The sequence below is a fragment of the Eumetopias jubatus genome, unplaced genomic scaffold (assembly GCF_037043125.1).
Source record: "Eumetopias jubatus isolate StellerSeaLion01/CBP00866 unplaced genomic scaffold, mEumJub1_p1.0 scaffold_7, whole genome shotgun sequence".
Taxonomy (NCBI): domain Eukaryota; kingdom Metazoa; phylum Chordata; class Mammalia; order Carnivora; family Otariidae; genus Eumetopias; species Eumetopias jubatus.
The window spans coordinates 86,263,699-86,282,992 of NW_028274813.1; the positions used below are offsets into that span (position 1 = coordinate 86,263,699).

Below are 19,294 nucleotides of genomic sequence, written 5' to 3' on the forward strand. Positions count from 1 at the left end.
ACTACTGAGTGTAAGACAGGACCATCTAAATGATTTGAGGAATTAATAGGAAGCAGTGACTACACAGCAATAATTAGAGCAAATAAAGATTGTTTTAAGGCAGACAAGGGCTAAGATTTCCTTGGCAGTAATAATGACATACAGTGAATTTAAAATCTATTTTATTATAGAGATCAGTTTCTAACAAATGGAAATGTATCTGTTCCTTAACTGTGTAAATAATATTAAATTCCTTTGAAACTGGAATCTACAGGCACAGGTATTCTTTAATCAATATTGTATCTCTAAACAGAAGCCAGCCTTCAGGAAGATGGAGCTTTTGATCTTAATACCAATATCTGTATAAAGTGGTATGGATGAACAAGCACTTTTAAATAATTTCCTCGTGAAAATTCTCTCATTCTTTACCCACTATTCACAAAGGACTGGTTATGGTCAGTCCCGGGGTTTTACAACTTGGAAGACAAATATCCCCGACGCATTATTCTACTCTGATCGCAAACATCTGTCGGCAGCTCATCTCAGTTCAAGACAGCAGACACCCAGGTCATCTCAGCGATACCCACCCTCCTCTCATCTGAACCCACCTAACCTGCTAGCATGTCCTTCAGACAGCAGCCAGTCTGAGGGTCCTTCAGCAACACATTTACAATGTCACAAAATTTGTGTTCATACGCAAGCGTGTAATACAGGTAGACGTCTTCACAGTACGTGAGTAGCTTCTTCAGGTTTTTCACAGCTGTGTCCGCCGGCTGCTGCCGTTTACATCTAGACAAACAGAAGAACCTGCGGGTTAAGCTACTGTGTCAGGAGTGAGGACTGCACTCTGACACAGCTCTTTACAGAGGAGAGGATCCTGGAATTTGAGAAATTATCTAAGACTAGACTTAGGGGATACCAGGTAAGATAAACATGGAAATTATGTCATTAAAAATGTTACCTTCATGCTCGCCTTAGTTGGAATTAGGGCAGTACTCCCAAGGGGGCCCCTGAGGTTTAGGGCTGTTGGTACTTCAGGCAGGCTGAGTAGCTGTCCTCCCATTTTAAATACAGAGCACTGGGAGGATACTGTTCTCATTCATCTGTCTGCATAAATTTGTTAAACGATCTCTTGCTCTGGGGATTCTTGACATCTGTTTGCCATCTCAAGCAGAGGCAGCTACAGGCATGTTCTGGTTAGCCATAAAATTCTTACCCATGCCTTACCTCAAAGCAGAGGCATTTTAATACTTACTTTGTGGAAATCTCTTCAAATATACTAGATCTTAATAACTTTTGCTGCTTAAATTCTTCCAGGTAATTAAAGTCTCCTTTAAGAATCACTTGTTGGTAGAGGATTTCTGCCCAATCAGGAACAAAGTCATAGGCCTCAGCCACAATAGAAGCCTTAAAAGGAATAGAGGGAAAGATTCCATTTAGCCCTATTTGATGTAAAAGCAAAGGCAAGCTGTTTTAGAAAACAATACTGTACATTCACAGTGAATGTGGGCATCAACTATGTTGAAAGGCTCTATGTATTAGGGTTGGGGGAAAGTTTGGTGTTAGTCTGACATGTCTCTGCCCTTAAACCCCAAACATCTTGCAGTGTTTTTAATTTTCACAATGCATTAATAAAAACTGCTGAGAAACTATTTTTCCCAGTAACTCAACTGTGTAAGGAACAGGGAACGGGCTGATTCCCTGGTAACCATTTCTCATTCAAGGGCTCAGAGCCAGCTTCCCAGAAGCCCTGACCCCCTCTGCTAACCCAGGTGCACCATCCTAGAAACACTGGGGCTAGGAGATGCTCGGCCCTCTGGCAGGTCTGCCCATCCAACCCCGGCTGTGTAAGGAGCAAGGCTGTCTCCCTGACTGTGGCCTCGCACACAGCATGAGGAACGGAGACTGCACCGCCTCACCATTCTCCAGCCTCTGTCCAAACAATATGTTCAGAGATACTGCCACGGAAGACAGTTTGGTTTCTCAGCTCAAGTTAAGCTTAGAATTGTCCTGGTTCTGTCACTAGCCTTGACACCTCAGGCAAGCCGCTCAACCATTGGGCCTCGTGAGAGGGACGGAGAGATGGAGAGAGGAGAGAGGATGCTGGCTAGATTTCCTTCCTTGCTTACCTGGTAGAAGCGAGGTAGAGTGATGAGACAGTCCATCAGCTGGTGGCGGCCCAGGTTGATGAGCATCGTGTTCTGGCCCGTGTTCAGAAAGTGAATCTGCAGTGTTATCAACTTGGTGAGCCGGTGACAGTGCAGGGCCTGTCGCACACAGGAGTCCTGAGGGACAAGGGTAGAGGAGGCACAGGTAGAAAGACTGTTGCCATCTCCCCTGTGAACCTTCCAGCAACTGAACTCACCCCTTCTGCCCCGAGTTGGCCCCTTCACTTGGAAGAGCCCAGGGACAAAATCAGATCGTACCACAGACGCCAAGCCCCAAGGCCGGGCTGAAATAGGGCTCTGCTGTTACCTTGGCGTAGCTCTCCGCTGCATCCAGCATCAGAGTCAGGGCTTTCAGCAGCAGCTGCTTCAGGTGGTGTCCGTCCTTGAGGCTGTCCTCTGTAGGAGAGAAAAGGAAACCTGATGGATGTGTGACTCCCGAGGCTGCTCCCATCCCACTCAGTAATGGCGGGCTGGACCGGAAACAACCCCGCTCACACCCAGAGGCAGGCACATCTCACTGGGGTAAAGGCTATCGGGCCTGAAGTGTGCATGCTCTGGTAGGCCTCCTTTAGTTCTCAGAAACATCAAGGCAGGCTGGCCCGGCCTCAGCAGACACACTGCTTCCCAGCGGATTACACCGTAGGTGCACGGACTGCAAACGGGGCAGGTGCCTTCCACATGCCGTCTGCTCAGCTGGGGCCCCATGGAGTGGCTGTTAGCAGCTGAAGTGGACAGTATTTAGTCTCCTGGGCTCTCACCCTTCTTAGCCCTAAGAACCTTGGCTGGCTGGCTGGCTGGCGGCACTGGCCCGGGGGGCACTGCTGTGACCTGTGCTCACCCCAGGGCTGGGACTCGATCAATTTCAGTTGGATGCAGGCAGCTGCCTCGTGGTTCTCCCCGATCTCCCGACACATGCTGAAGCACAGAGCAATCATGTTGTGCTTCTCGCTGTCCCCGGGGCGGCAACGTTTGATGTAGTCTAGGAGCGCCGTCTTCAGGGTGCCACTCTGCCCAGGAAAAAGGGTACTGAGGTCAACCGGTGACTGCAAGGCAGGCGTGACTGGCTGAGTCCCTTGGTTCTGAAAGTTCCTTAGAAACTCCCCCAAAAAAGAAGATAACCAAAAATGAATACAGAAATTGATGCTGCCCTGAGTATAAGAAAACAGGCACATCCTCTCTGCTGGTGGGAATGTGAATGGTAAAACCAGTCAGAAGGGAGAACCTAAAAGATGTGCACACGTGCCTTACTCTAGCAATTCCACGTCTAGGAATCGATCCCTTAAGAAATAAGCAGAAATGCCGAGATGCACATAACAAAGATATACTTTAATAGCAAACAATTAGAAATAATCCAGATGTCCAAAACAAGGGTTAGGAGCATACCATGTAGTCATTAAAACCAGTGTTGATCTGGAAGATACTCATGACATGCTTATTAAGCAACTCATATCTACACAGCATGATAAAAGTTTTGCTAAAACTGTAAAAATGTATGTATCTATGTTTGTGGGTACCTGTGCATAGAAAGGGCCTGTACCAAATTGTTAGCAGTGGCTATCTCCAGATAGTCAATAGACAACAGAGGGCTTTTTTTCTGGGGCGTGCTGTTTTCCAAGTGTCTTTACACTAAATATGCATTACTTTTGTAATCAGAAAAAGAGTTATTAAAAGAATATTTACATGCAGAAACAAAAATGCCTCAGAAACGATCTGAAAAAACCTGGGGTATCCTGAAGGTGTACCTAGGTCCAGGACTTGCTCCTCTCCTGACAGTGGGGACTGGTTTGTCCCAAAACTAGCCCAGCACTGGTGAGAGTTTTTCTGCTTTGTCTCTTTAGTCCTGCTGGGCTGAGCTCAAGTCCCCAGAAGCCAAAAATGTGCCTCGGTTTTTAAATCTTCAGAGGTACAATAGGCTGAAGCAATGAATCAGCCAAATGAATGACTTGGAAACAGAGGCTCTGTAAATGACATGCCTGGTGTCACACAGCATGCTGCAGACAGACAGAGCCTGAAGGCCGGGCAAGTCTGGTCTTTGCTCCCAAGCCTCCTTTGCTTCCGACCCTCCTATGGGTCATCACCATAAATCTCACCATAAATCGCTCCACAGCTTTCCAGGCCTAGGCCTTGGCATTCACTACCTAAGGCTTTCTCATGGTCCCCTGAAAACTCACCACTTCTGAGCTGCTTAATCCACTTCCACTGAGCTCACAGGGTTCTTGCCCCGCCAGAGCTGGCATTCAGACAGGTGACAGAGGCTGAGGTGCAAGTGCACTAACTCCCTTTGTTCATTATTTCACGTCTGTCAGCATAATCGCTAGCTGGTCTGAAGACAACCTGAAGCTACGGCTTACAGGGCGTGTCCTAGGGAGTTCTTTAATTCCCTCCCTCCATATCCAGGGCTCCACCCTGATTAGGATTATTCCCGAGAAGTCTGAGACTCCTAAATGTCCATAGTATATGCCATCCTGGAGCTCAAAATACCATACACCTACCGGATCCAACTTCTTCCTCATCAGCACTTCAAAGTAGTGCTTTTTATGCAGCAAGTCAAATATGTAGGTCATCTCGTTGTACCTTCCCATGCCAGTGAGGAGACGCACCTGGAAAGGGCAAGGGCCACCTGCGTCAGCCTCAGATGGAGTTCTCTGAGCCAGCCCGCCACTACCCTTCTGTCTGGTTGCTTCCAGATGCCAAGCTCCAGGGGCAGAAGGGCTAATGCCAGGCTGCCATTCTTCACTCTCTCCCTTCCTTCCCATGGACCCAGCGGGGCCGCTGCCTCTGGAGGATTCAGGAAGGCTTGTCACTGGGACATGAGGGGAGGAGCTGTTGCCACCTCTGTCGTGTGTAAACGTCACTGTAAGTGCCGATGTGCCATCGGTGTCCAGGGGCTTGCTCAGCCACCAGGGGCGTGAGCCATCAGCTCATTTCAATTCAGAGATCACACTGAACCTTGTTTTGGGGGGAAATATAGCTGACTTAGCCCTCTAGAAAAACTAACTGCCCTGGCAAGGGGGTAGGCCAGCCCTGGAGCACGGCAGGGATCCTTTTGAGCTCTGCCTCTCTGGAGCAATCTCTGATTTTGACAGCAGTCATAACCTGGAGCAGAGGGTTGAGCTGCCCACCCAAGTAGGGAGTGGTATCCAGATGGGCAAATTCCCATCAGACCTCACCAACTCTGAACTGGCTGCCAGCCTATCTGTTCTCTCAGAACTTTCCTCAGAAAGGAGGGTAGGGGGTCAGGGGGTTACATACCATCAGCCCATACTCCTCATTGGGGGCCAAGTGTTTGTCCGTGAGCAGCCGGGCAGCTTGCAGGACTCGGATGATGCCCTCCATGTGGCATGTCAGCGTGAAGCAGTGATGGGCCAGGATCAGCAGCTCCGTGGCTGGGGAGGTGAGGCGGTGGTAAGACAGGATTGTGAACCTGGGCAGGAGGGGGAAGGGGCCTATACAGACAGCCTGTCTGAAGAAGTCCCCCCCACCAGTCCTCTGAGATCCTTGACCTCATTGGCTTTGGAGTGGAATTTGGCAATATACACATAAAACTTTAAAAATGGGTATACTCTTGAATCAGGAATTTCTCTTAGGGACATAATCACGGATGGGCATATAAACTTGCCTGTAAGAATGTTTGTCACAGTGTTTGAAACAGCAGAAAACTGGAAGCCATCTTAAGGTCCCAAATTAGGGTATAAAAATTTTTAATTCTATTAAAATTACTGTCTAACCACTAAGAAGGATATATATAAGAATACTGTCATGGAAAAATGTTAATGACAGCCTGTTCATAAAGTAATTATAACAGTATACACAGGATAATGCCATTTTTGAAAAACTGAAGCCTACAGACTTGCATAGAAGATCAGAGGGATACATACTCCCGAATGCCTAGAATGAACTAGATATTGTGGAAAGCTAGCAGGCTTTGAAGTCACAGAGTCTGGGTTCCAGGAACTCCTTCGCCATATAACAGCTACAAGTTAATCAACTTCTCTGAGCTTCAGTTTCCTTCTAAAATGGGGATGGTGATCGCTACTTTGTAGGGTGAGGGAAGGGGAAGCAGCAGCTAATTGCCACAGGTTACCAGGTGTCTTCTTGTGCGATTCTGTAGTCAGGGCTGCTTTTCCACATTTGTTTTCTACATTTTCTTCAGTGAACTGCTGGCTCTCTACCAAGAATTTATTAACCATGCTGGAGGGGCAGGGATCCAGAGCAGGAAAAAGGATCCAGAGTTTTGGAAAGGCTAACGCCAGGAGACTTCTTGGAGACCTCCGTGGGCTCCAAGCACGTAAGAAAATGGCCAAGAACTTACTGCAAGACAGTTCCCCATGGGGAACGGAGGAAACCTTGTCCAACAACTTCATGCCCACCAGCGTGCGGTCTTGACACAGCGTGGTCAGCTGAAGAAATGTCTGGCTTTCCTCTGCTGGGGTGAACATCTGCTTCTGTCCTGTATGTAGAGAGGGAGAAAGGTGCAGCTTTAACCTTGCGAGCTGAGAGCAAGGTTAGAGTCCCCGGCCGGGAGGCCCACTCTGCCCAGGCCTGGGCACCAGAAGGGGATGCCGAAGGAGCCGCCGGGGCAGCTCTCTGCTATGCTGAGCTCACGTTCCTCAGCCTAGTGTCACCTCACAGGTCGGCAGGAGTTCACCAGCTCAGAGAAAGGCCCGGCTGCTCTAAGCATAATCGTAAAACAATAAACAAAAAGCAACAACAACAATGCCACGTGTTCTCCCGACAAGTGCAACCTGGCAAGGCCAGAGGGCAGCGTGCAGGAGGCACAGGAGCATAACGCCCCACTCCTTACTGCTTGGAACTTGAGAATGTGGCCTGAGAGGCTGGGGAGGCTGGCTGGGTAGGGCACCTGTTCCCTCCGATGGGGTCAGCAGCTCCCGGGTCACCTCTTCAGCCACAAGTTCAGCCACCGTGTCCGGCGCGAGGCCCTGGGTACTGAGGAAAGCCTGGGCGCGCTTGCATCGGTCAGGCCGCTGAGAAGCCAAAACCGCCCGGAGCACTGCCTCGCCGTCCTGAGCGGCCACGTCTGTGTAGGGACAGCCCAGCTCCTGAGAGGAAAGCAAAGTCGGCCAAAGCTCCTGGGAGGAGCCCAGAAAAAGCCAGCAAAAGGCAGCCCTTTCTGAAATCCCACATGGACTGACTCTATTGTTTGCTGAGCTTAAAGATCCCTCACCTCACTAAGGAACCTTAGAAGCAGCAAGCACCGTTTTCTAGCCCTTTCTTTCACTTCACCAATGAGCTGAAGCCAAGCAAGAGAAAGGCTTATCTTCACGAGCCATCAGGTGACTTAACATCTTGTTGAACACCGAGCTTTTTAAATGCTATGAAATGTAAGAAAGTTGGATAAAAAGGCAAGAGCCCCTCCTCTACTGTCCCCATGGCTGCAGCAAAACCCTCCATTTCCAGAGAAGCCCTTCCAAAGGGCTTTAGTGCTTGGCATTATTTCTCTTGTGCTCTTCTGCTTCTTAGAGTCTATTATTTTTGCCCCTCAATCAGCACGAAGTCACAAACAATTCCTGGCTGCCCTGGTTCCTGTCTTTATAGTCCTCACATTCCATTTTATTTTATAACTTATTTTGGGCTCTCCCTCATAGAAGTCCCCCCAACAATCCTGCAGCTAACTAAGCTATCAGGAGCAGAAGGGACCTTTAGGGTTGCGTCATGTACAGAGGGAGAACCAGGAACCCGAAGGTGTGAAATGTCTTGCCCTCGCTTCTGGCTGGCTGGGCCACATCCAGGACTCAAAAGGCCCAGCACTTGGCCTGGCATCCTCCCCAGGATGTATTCTGGGATGCATCTGAAGTATTCCCAGGGATGCATTTACAGGGGCCAACATCCCAATGAGCGATCTGCTCCCACATCATGATTATCACGTGAAGGGCCAACTTGGCAGAATCCAAAATCTACCTCCAACTTCCTGCTCCAGCTCCCCCACCAGCTCCCCCGGGGACCCCACCCTTGGGCACGTACCTTGGCAAGTTCATACAGACACAGGACCTGCCGGCAGTAGCTCTTCCCGTGAAGGCATTTGCTTGTCAGAGTTTCCAGATTAGTCACCACTTCATCACTGGGGGGCAGCATCACAAACGAATGACTATCCAAACTTGAAGCTGGAAGCAGATGCAGGTCTGAGGGGGGCTTTAAGCTGGCAAGTGAAGGCTTCTCCCCAGCCCCCTATGACACTACCTCTCTGCTCACAGCTTCCTCCATTGCACCCCCAGGACTCCCCCCTGGATCTGGGCCCACTTCTGACCAGGCCCACACCCCACTTCAACTTACTTCATCGCCGTCTTCCAGGAAATCCCAGGCTACTTCAAAGGCCTCATAGGCTACAGAAGACTCCAAGCCACCTAGTGAACACTCTAGATCATCACCAAAGATGTCTGCTAAACTCTCTTCCACATACCCTTCCCCTTTCTTCTGATACCACATGAGTCACCAGGTCTAGCTGACTGTGTCTCCGAAACACATCCCCGGTCACGGCCTCCATTACAGTGCTCATGACCCTGTGTGTGAGAGGCTGCGGCCGGCCCTTCCCTCTCCCCATGTCAATCTCCTACAGACTCAGGAGAATCTTTCCAAAATGCCCATCACAAAAACCAAGGCTCATCTGGATAGAGCCCTGAAAGGCATGATAAAAAAAATTAAAATCCATTCCTGATTTTAAAAAAAGAAAAAAGCTCCTAGCTGAAAACAGAAGAAAATGGTCTTAATTTGAGAAAGGGTTTCTATTAGGGAAAAAAAAGTAGAAAAGAGTATTTAGGTCACACTGTTCCTAATAACAAAAACAAAATTGAAGAATTTAAGTATGTATCAATAAAGTACTGTTAATAAAATTTTAATTTGAGTAAAATTATAATTTAAGTGTGTATCAATACGGCATTAAATAGTACATCCATACAGAATACTCTGCAGCCATTAAAAAGAATGAGGTCAGTATATGTGTACTGACAGGAAAAAATGTAGAATGATGATATAACTTTATTTTTGTAAAAAATAAAAGGGGTGTATGTGCGCATGTACATGTGTAAACCCACACAGAGAAAGTAACATGTACCAAGCATGTAAAAGACATTATTCGGGGGAACTTGGTGGGGGTGGTGTCGACTGGGTAGATGACTTTCACCTTGAACTTTAAGCACTTCTGTACTGTGATCTGTTACACTAAGCATGTAATACTTTTGCATTTAAGATATTACACATTAAAAAATATGCTTTAAAGACCAAAAAATAAATAGCAACTCAGACCATGTAATTCCCTGCTTAAAATCCTTCATTGGGGTTCCAGTTCTAGGGCAGGGAGAAGCAGCTCAGTACCCCTCTTACCGCTCACCCACTGGACTCGGGGGAAAACCCGGCACACAGCAGGCAGCACTAAATGACACAGATTATCATCTTTTCCCCTCTAGTAACCTCTAGCCTGAAACCCAAAACCAAGCACTAAGACTGACAGAGAGCATGCACTCCAGGAGCAGGAAAGGGAGCTCCTGATGCCCTTTCTCTCTCATCTCAGCTCCTAAGCAGCACCCAGGCTGTGGTGGGAGGGGCTGCAGCAGCAGCTGGTAAGATCCCAAACTCAGAGCGGAACCTTATTTTTAGATTCGAGGTACTCTGGTCCCAAGACGAGGCAGTGAGCCCTTGTTTCCTTTCGCATTATCCTCCTGTCTGCTGGCCCAGGATGCGGGCGTGGTCAGGGAGGTGCTGACAGAATGAGGGAGCTAGGACTCCAGCTTTGGGCCAGAAGATTGAAAAGGGAAGCCTCAGGGAACCAGAAAATACTTGGGAGAGAGATTCAGAAAGTCACACAATAAAATTGTTTATAAACTCTAGGGCTCACTCCCAGGCTTTGCATATGGAGATCTGCTCCTAGTCAGCGTAGCAAGACCCTGAGGACCGAATTCACAGCCTACTACCCGGCTGCAGACTGATCTCAGGCTGTTGCATACACACACCGCTGAGGTGAACGGCACCACAAAGTCTTCGAAATCCGAACTGATAATAGAACCACAGTCTACAGAGAGTGGATTGGAACTTGTAGCCCACACCTAACCAGGTCAACTGCCTGCTGAAAAAATAAAAAAACACCATTCCTCATAAGATTTAAACAAGACCCAGAGTCTCATAACATACTATTCAAAATGTCCAGGATGCAACTCAAAATTACTCAGCATACAAAAATGCAGGAAAATCTCAATTCACACAGGAGAAAAAACAATCAACAGATGACACCTAGTACTAAAATGACGTAACTGTTGAAATTACCTGATAGTTTAAGGCAGCTTTTTTACAAATTGTTACAACAAACAATTATAAATGTTCTTGAGACAAACCGAAAAACAGAAAGTCTCAAAGAAACAGAAGGTATAAAGAAGAATAAAATGGAAATTTTGGAGGTGAAAATAACTGAAATTTTAAAATCACAAAAATAAACTCAATAGCAGTGTGCAAATACCAGAAGAGTCAATGAAATTGAAGATGAACAAATTATTCAATCTGAAAAAAAATCCAATCTGAACAAAGAGAAAAAAATTGAAAATAAAAATGGAATACAGTCTAAAGGAGACAGTAACAAAAGTTCCGTGATTTGGGTCACTGGAGTCCCAGAAGGAGAGGACTACAAGTATGGTGCTGAAAAAGGATTTGAAAACATAATGTCTGAAAACTACTTAAATTTGGTGAAACACATAAACCTGAACATTCAAGAACGTTCAGTGAACCCCAAACAGGATAAACCCAAAGAAATACATGCCCGTCAATGTATAATCAAAGTACTGAAGACTAAAGGTAGAAAAAACTGAAAGCAACCAGAGAAAAATGCATTATTGACAGGAGAAATGATTCAAATAACTGCAGATTATTCATCAGATACTATGAAGTTCAAAAGGAAGTTCTACAATATGTTTTAAGCACTGAAAGAAAATAATGAATTTTCTATATCCAGCAAATATCCTCCTCCAGGAGTGAAGGTGAAATAGACATTCTCAGATGAATAAAAACGATGAAGAAAAACTAAGAGAATGTGTAATTATAATTATTCTCTTGAGTTTTTAAAAATATGTTTTTTGGTTGAAAGTAAAAATTCTAGCATTGTTTGATGGGGTTTTCAGTGTTATGTAGATGTAATATAATAAGACGAGTAGGGGCGCCTGGGTGGCTCAGGTTGGCTAAGCGATGGACTCAGTTTCAGCTCAGGTCATGATCTCAGGGTTGTGAGAGCAAGTCCCCCATCAGGATCCCTGCTCGGCTCAGAGTCCGCTTGAGATTCTCTGCCTCTCCCTCTGCCCCCACCCCCCCAGCCTGTGCACATGAGCATGTACTCTCTTTCTCTAAAAAAAAGAAAAGAAAAGTAGGACATAAAGGAAAAGAAGTGACCTTATAGGCGGTAAGGTTTCTACACTCCAGCTGAGGTAGTAAAATACAGCTTTTAAGTAGGCTGTAAAAAGTTACAAAAGTTTAATGTAATCCATAAAGCAACCAATGAAAAAACTATGCAAAGATATATAGTCAAAATCAGAATAAATTAAAATGAAAGACGAAAAAATGTTCAAATAACCCAAAAGGCAGGAAAAAATGTTTCCTCAAAAACTATAAACTACCAAAACTCTTCAAAGATGAAAAAGATAACCTGATAAGTTGTATAACTAAGAAAGAAATTAAATTTGTAGTTTAAAGTCTTCCAAAACATAAATCTCCAGGTTCAGATTTTTTTTTTTTAAGATTTTATTTATTTATTTGAGAGAGAGAGAATGAGAGACAGAGAGCACGAGAGGGAAGAGGGTCAGAGGGAGAAGCAGACTCCCTGATGAACAGGGAGCCCGATGTGGGACTCGATCCCGGGACTCCAGGATCATGACCTGAGCCGAAGGCAGTCGCTTAACCAGCTGAGCCACCCAGGTGCCCCTGGGTTCAGATAGTTTTACTAGTAAATTCTACTAAATAGCTAAAGAGGAAATAACACCAATTCCATTACAATGTCTTCCAAAGGAAAAAACAAAACAAAACAAAAACAGTAGAGGAAGGAGTGCTTTCCAACTCATGAAACCAGCATTATCCAGATACATAAACCAGACAAAGACAGTACAAAAAAAAGTACAGGTCAATATTCCTCATGAACATAAATGTAAAAATTTTCCAAGTAGAAAACTGATTATAGTAATGTATCTAAAGAATAATGCACTATGACCAAATGGGATTTATCTTGGGAAGACAAAGCTGGTTTAATATTTTAAAACTCAATTAATGTAATCTACCTAATGTAATCAAGTCTAAAGAAAAAACCAACATGATCATATCAATAGATGCAGAAAAAAAATGACAAAATTCAACAACTGATTCATGATTAAAAAAAAAACTCTCACAAACTAGGAATAGAAGGGAACTTCCTCAACATGACAAAGCCTATCTTCAAAAAACCTACAGCTAATATCATACTTAACTATGAAAGACTGAATGCTTTCAAAGATAGTTTTTTCAACAAATGGTGCTGGGAAAACTGGACAGCTACGTGCATAAGAATGAAACTGGACCCTTTCTTACACCACACACAAAAATAAATTCACAATGGATTTAAGATCTAAATGTGACACCTGAAACCATAAAATTCCTAGAAGAAAACATAGGCAGTAATCTCTCTGACATCAGCTGTAAAAATAGTTTTCTACATAATGTCTCCTCAGGCAAGGGAGAAAAAGCAAAATTAAACTATTGAGACTACACCAAAATAAAAACTTTTTACATAGTAAATGAAACCATAAACAAAAGACAGCCTGCTGAATGGGAGAAGATATTTGCAAATACATATCTGATATGGGGCTAATCTCCAAAATATATAAAGAACTTCTATAACTCAACACTAAAAAACCACAAATAATCCAACTAAAAAAATATTAAGACATGAACAGACATTTTTCCAAAGACATACAGATGGCCAAAGACACATGAAAAGATGCTCATCATCATCATCAACAGATACATGAAAAGATACTCATCATCAGGGAAATGCAAGCCAAAACCACAATGAGATATCACTTTACAATGGTCAGAATGCCTAAAATAAAAAACACCAGAAATAACAAGTGTTGGTGAGGAAAAGGAACCCTTGTGCACTCCTGGTGGTGTGCAAGCTGGTGCAGCCACTGTGGAAGACAGTATGGAGGTTCCTCAAAAAATTAAAAATAGATCTAACTTAAGATCCAATAATTCCACTAGTGGGTATTTACCCAAAGAATACAAAAACACTAATTCAAAAAGATATATGCACCCCTATGTTTATGGCAGCATTATTTACAATAATCAGGATATGGAACCAACCCAAGTGTCCATTTGTAGATGAATGGATAAACAAGATGTGGTATATATAGACAATGAAATATTACTCAGCCATAAGAAAGAATGAAATCTTGCCACTTGCAACAATATGGATGGACTTAGAGGGTATAATGCTAAGAAGTCAGTCAGAGAAAGAAATACTATACAATTTCACTCACATGGAATTTAAGAAACAAATGAACAAAGAAAAAAAGAGACAAACAAAAAACAGACTCTTAACTATACAGAACAAACTGGTGGTTACAAGAGGGGAGGTGGGTGGGGGGACAGATGAAATTGGTGAAGGCCATAAGAGTCCACTTATCCTGATGAGCAAAGAGTAATGTTTAAAAATGTTGAATCACACTGTACACCTAAAAGTATACTGTATGTTAATTATACTTGAATTAGAAAAAAAAAAAGAAGACTGAATGCTTTCTCCCTAAAATCAGTAACAAGGCAAGTATGTCTACTCTTACCACTTCTATCCAATGTCATACCAGAAGTCCTAGCCAGTGCAATAAAGTAAGACAAAGAAATAACAGGCATTCAGATTGGAAAGGAAGATATAAAACCATCTCTATTCACAGAGAGTATCGTCTGTAGAAAATACCGAGGAATCTATAAGAAAACCCCTAGGATAAGCAAGTTTAGCAAGGTCACAGGATACAAGATTAACACAAAAATCAGCATATTTCTATATACTATCAATGTACAATTGGAAACATGATTACTGGTATAGAGTAAATTTTAATGAACTAGCTACAAGTCAAACAGAGTCCCTCTAACTTTGATATACAGCTAGTTAAAAGACTTAAGTTTCTATTTCATTGACTAGTTAATTACCTAGTTTATGGATTACCCTTGACTTGTATAACTAGTAGGCCAAAAGGGACCCTTTCTTTCCGGGAAATAGTACCAACAGCTCCGTTCAGGACTCAGGGCAGTTTGATCTCCTTCACTTACTGCTCTGGACTTTCCTTAGTGGAATGCCAGGTTCTTCTTCCTCAAGCCGCTCGGCACTTTGTAGGAGAGCATGGATCTCTGGGCGCAGGTCATCCACACTAGCTTCCCCTGAGGCCAGTGCTCTGCAGTGCAACACCAAGGTGACATCTTGGTTATAGAAATGAAAATACCGACATACTCTACTTGCTTCATGCACGCAGCCATCATCCAATAGGCGCCCAATCAGAAAGTCCAGTGACTCCTGCCCCTTCCAATCCAGTCTGTTCTCACAAGTCTCTTTGGATGGAAGGCCATTAAGTTCCAAGTATTTTGATGTGTTCAGAGCAGCCAACATGGAGAGTGAAAACTTACTGGCTACGCTATCAAAGGAAAGTTCCCCACTAGTTGAGATGTGCTGTGAAAACCTGGGCTCTGTTTCCTGTTTTTCTCTGAGGGTGTGCTGGGTGATGCGGCAGAGCCAGATCTGCTTCTCCAGCTCCTCCAGCTCGTCCACAGGCCCCAGGCCCTCCTGAGCCAGCCAGTATGCTGCCAGTGTGAGCAGCAGGTGCCGCTCCTCCGTGCGGCTCTGGCCCTCCTCAGCTGGGGGCTCAGGTGCCTCCGGGGCCTGAGCTGAGAAAAAGGAAGAAGCTGCTCTGCTTGAAATGGAATTTTTCTGAAAACTCTCATGACATTTTTTCCAGAAGTCAATTCTTGCTTGTTTCAGGGACCACTGGCCAGTGTGTTTTAAGGTCTGCATTTCCCGTGTTATCTGCAAAATTTAACAAAACACTTTTTAGCCTTTCCTGAATAAAGAAGTATCATAAATGCTAATGCTCCCTACGTGTGCCAGGCTTGTTAAAGCCAAATCAAGTCAGAGAACATGAGAGTTGGCTACAGATGATCCTGGATATTTTATCTGGAAAGTTAAACTATGAATAGCAATTCTAAATTTATCTAATTGAACAGGGTTCAAGACAAAGCCATCCTATATTTAATTCTATTCAAAGCACAAGAGCTGTGGCATATCCTGTAAGCTAACCTTGGTTTCAAGCACACATTCTATGCTAATGGGCATCCTAGGGCTCATCCATTTCTGAAAGTAATGTATCAAAAGTAAAAAAGCCTCTTCTCCTATAAATTACATATCTCATTTGATTCTGTTTAATGCTAGCTCAAAAAGCTAAGATTTCAAATAACTTAAAAGACTAATGATACCTCTTCAATAACCAAGTTGTCCACAGGTAGTTCTGCTAATTCTGCTACCCTTCTGGCCAAAGCAAACTGTCCCTCTGTCTCCAGTTTTTCCAAAATAGATCTACATTCATGCTGAAAATTCTCAAGGCTGTAGCTGCTAATAATTCCATGACTAATGGCTATGGATGTGTCCTTTAAAATTTGGCTAAGGACACAGAGCTTCTTCACATCTGGACCTGTGCCAAAGAGAAGAGGGTATAAAACATTTAATCAGTAAAATGCTGCCATCAGAGGGAAAGTATGTCTGTTTAACACAATAATGCGATTAAAGAGAACACAAAACCTATTTTTCTACTCTGGCTGGCTAGCAGATGAAGCCATAAGCCATCTTCTATATGTAAGAAGTATTTAAGGTTCGCATAGGGGCTCAATCTACACAGCTGGCTTTATACACAGGGCAGATGTTGGTGGTCTGCTATGTAGTAGCAACTCAGTCAACCTTGGGAAGATCTGGCCATTCATTCAGGCCGATCCCATCTCTTTCTGGACTTTTCTCCAACCCTGAACAAATTTGTTTTTATGATTGTTCACTTGCTCATTCAGTGCAGACATCATGTGGATGACGACACAGAACTGGCAGGACAGCTGGAACTGCAGCTGGTCAACAGCCAAGTCCCTTAACAGAGCACATCATATTCAGAATGGAGCATCATTTGCTCCTTTGGACAACTATTTAAACCAGGGAGACCCAGCTGAGCTCTTCTTCTTCTTCTTTTTTTTAAAGATTTATTTATTAATTTGAGAGGAGAGCATCGAGCAAAGCAGAGGGGCAGAAAGAGTCTTAAGCAGACTCTGTGCTGAGCACAGAGTCTGATGTGGGGCTCAATGCCATGATCCTGAGATCACGACCTGAGCCAAAACCAAGGAGGGGCATGAAAAACATTCTATAGGAGCCTATTCCCAGTGGCACCTGCTGGGCTGTGGTGTGATTTAGGTAGTTCTGGGGACAGGGAGACACCTTGCACAATATCCACCAGTAGGGGGATGCTGGGTTTCTTTGTTGACAGCATATAAAACCCAGGTTTTTAGAAAAACAACTTCTTTTCTCTAGGCACATGCATGTTATACACACACAGAACACAAATGTTCTATAAAAACAAAAAAATTGTAAGAATAAAAGCAGTGTAACGGTTAACAACATAGACAAGCCTTATAATTTTTCAAGGACACAGTAACTCTGGCAAGAAAACAGGAAGTTCATTTCTGAAAAAAATTAAAATTACTACACATCAGTGAAAACACCTGTATGTTAAAAGGACCTACTATTTGGTCTACAGAGCAATGGACAAGTCCCCTTTTACAGACACTGCGTTTTCGAAACACCCCCCTTTGTTCCCAGTCTTCAGCCCTGCCAGCCTGCACCACAGGCACTGAGCCCGGCATTCGGTCACTGTTCTGTGCAGATATGAGCTCTCCAGGTGAATATCTGTGAGTTTAAATGTGATAAAATAACCCTAGTAGTGAAAATGTCAGAATCTAGTAAAAACAACAACATAATTATGCAACAAAAACTTGAAATTATCCAGTCGAAAAGAAGGTAAGGCAATAATTGGTTTCACTCGATCAGCAACCACCTTAGAGACTGCCAGTGTCTGGAGGAATCCGCAAAAAATAAGTATCATTATGTTTTTGAAACCTTCAAAATGGATTAGTCATTCGCGAAACAGAGTTTGTGACCCTGAGCAATGATAACATGTTAAGACTACTTGTCAGAAAAAAGAATGACAGTGACAGGGTGGAGACTAGTCAGGGGGAAATGCAGCTGACAAGTCCTCAGAAGGAGTAGACAGTTGTATTATTTCGAGGTTATACCCAGTTGTGCTATGTTTTCAATGCTTTAACCATGACTGAAGTTTCCTGCAACCTCTTCTTCAAGCCTCATTAGGGAATGTAAATGTAATGTTATATATCATATGCGTTTTCATTTCCTGACTGCCCTTCTAAAATATTTTTCAAGATTAAGGAAGCTAATTTCTTAACAACAACTTAACTGTAAGGACTATCTTACCATCAGAGAAGAGCTTTTCTATTCCAACAAAGAGCTGTAAAAGCTTCCCCAGTTCATACTGGGTCCCACACTGCTGCAGCATAAGCTTCAGAAGGAAACACACCTGCTCCTTCAGCCAAGGGGCAGGGATGGTAGCGTGGACCCTTGTGGCTGCCGTTTCAACCTAGGGAAAGAAGAGGGGGTCAGGAAAGCTGGATTCACAGGAACAGCAAATCAAAAACCTCCAAATTTGGGAAGAGCTAAGAAAGCCAAGGTACTATTGAGAATCATCTCCTATCACAAAGGGGAACGCTTATTTGGGTCCTTTCCAAATGACAGGAATTGGAAGCCCGCCTTGGAGGAGTGGCGAAAAGAAGCCCTCCTCCGTGGCAGCTCTGTGGTTTGTCTCCTTGTGGACGTCCTCCTGGAGAGAGCTGTGTGTTTCGAAGTCAAGGATGAACAAGAGACCTAAAGACTGAATGCCAGCTCTGGAGTGAACGGATGCAGATACCCTCAAGTTAGTGACTGCCCAACAAATAACCCTGTGAGTTGCTGTGACATTATCCTGACACGTTTCACTTAAGAGCTTTACAGAGGGATGTAGGCCTGCCCTGGAGTCCAGAAGATCTGAAATTCATCAATCAAGACCTCTTAGAAAGATTTAACATTGCCCAATGTATTCTGCCCGTTTGCCTGTAGTTTCTACTACCATTAGGGGAGGATCTCGCTTAAGAACCTGGATCTATGTCACTACAATCAAACGCTAGCAGTATTAATAGAAAGATGACCCCAAGAGGCAGGCTGCGTTAGCGTGAATTAGAGCATGAGTTCTTCGTCTTTATTTACTTGTTTAACTACTCCTGTTGCTGCAGGAAGGGGGTCTACAGCAGGCAGGTGATGGAACTGGTCGAACAAAAAACATACATGGAAGTGAAGGGCAGAGGCAAGGATGGAAGAGGTGCACTGTCCCTCCAAAGGGACAAGCTGGAGCAGGGGCAGTCAGGAAGGAGTAAGACATCTGGGAGGACCTAAATATACAATGAAAAACTATAAAACTCCTAAGAGATAATATAAGAGGAAACCCAGATGACTGTGGATATGGTGATTCCTTTTTAGATACAACATCAAAGACATAATCCATGAAAAAATAATTGACCAGATTGATTTCATTAAAATTAAAATCTTCTGCTCTACAAAACAAAATCTCAAGAGAATAAGACTAGCAACAGACTGAGAGAAAATTTTTGTGAAAGACACATCTGATAATGGACTGTTGTCCAAAACACACAACGAACTCTTAAAGTGGCAAAAAAAAAACAACCCACAACTCTATTAAAAAATAGGCTGAGGGTGCCTGGCTGGCTCAGTAGGTACAGTGTGCAAGTCCTGATCTTGGGGTTGTGAGTTTGAGCCCCGTGTTGGGCACAGAGTTTACTTAAAAAAAAAAAAAAAAGGCTGAAGACCTTAACAGCTACCTCACCAAAGAAGATATACAGAGGGCAAGTAAACATGTGAAAAGATGCTCCAAAACATATGCAAATTAAAACAATCACCTACTGCAACATACCTATTAGAATGGCGAGACTTTGAAACACTGACAGCACCACAGGCCAGCAAGGATGTGGATCCACGAGAACTCTCA

General features: G+C 44.0%; 1 protein-coding gene across 1 annotated transcript in view; it reads right to left on the minus strand.

Moving 5' to 3' along the window:
- Positions 1 to 144: 144 nt before the first annotated feature.
- Positions 145 to 19,294, minus strand: part of SPG11 (SPG11 vesicle trafficking associated, spatacsin) — an 82,184-nt gene continuing 63,034 nt past the window's right edge. The window contains 14 exon segments of the mRNA XM_088024772.1: positions 145 to 768; positions 1,235 to 1,386; positions 2,109 to 2,264; positions 2,455 to 2,543; positions 2,906 to 2,942; positions 2,945 to 3,154; positions 4,640 to 4,747; positions 5,400 to 5,533; positions 6,460 to 6,597; positions 7,009 to 7,207; positions 8,130 to 8,269; positions 14,433 to 15,180; positions 15,627 to 15,841; positions 17,674 to 17,836. Coding sequence (XP_087880898.1) covers positions 588 to 768; positions 1,235 to 1,386; positions 2,109 to 2,264; positions 2,455 to 2,543; positions 2,906 to 2,942; positions 2,945 to 3,154; positions 4,640 to 4,747; positions 5,400 to 5,533; positions 6,460 to 6,597; positions 7,009 to 7,207; positions 8,130 to 8,269; positions 14,433 to 15,180; positions 15,627 to 15,841; positions 17,674 to 17,836 — 2,670 coding nt within the window. The 3' untranslated portion in view covers positions 145 to 587.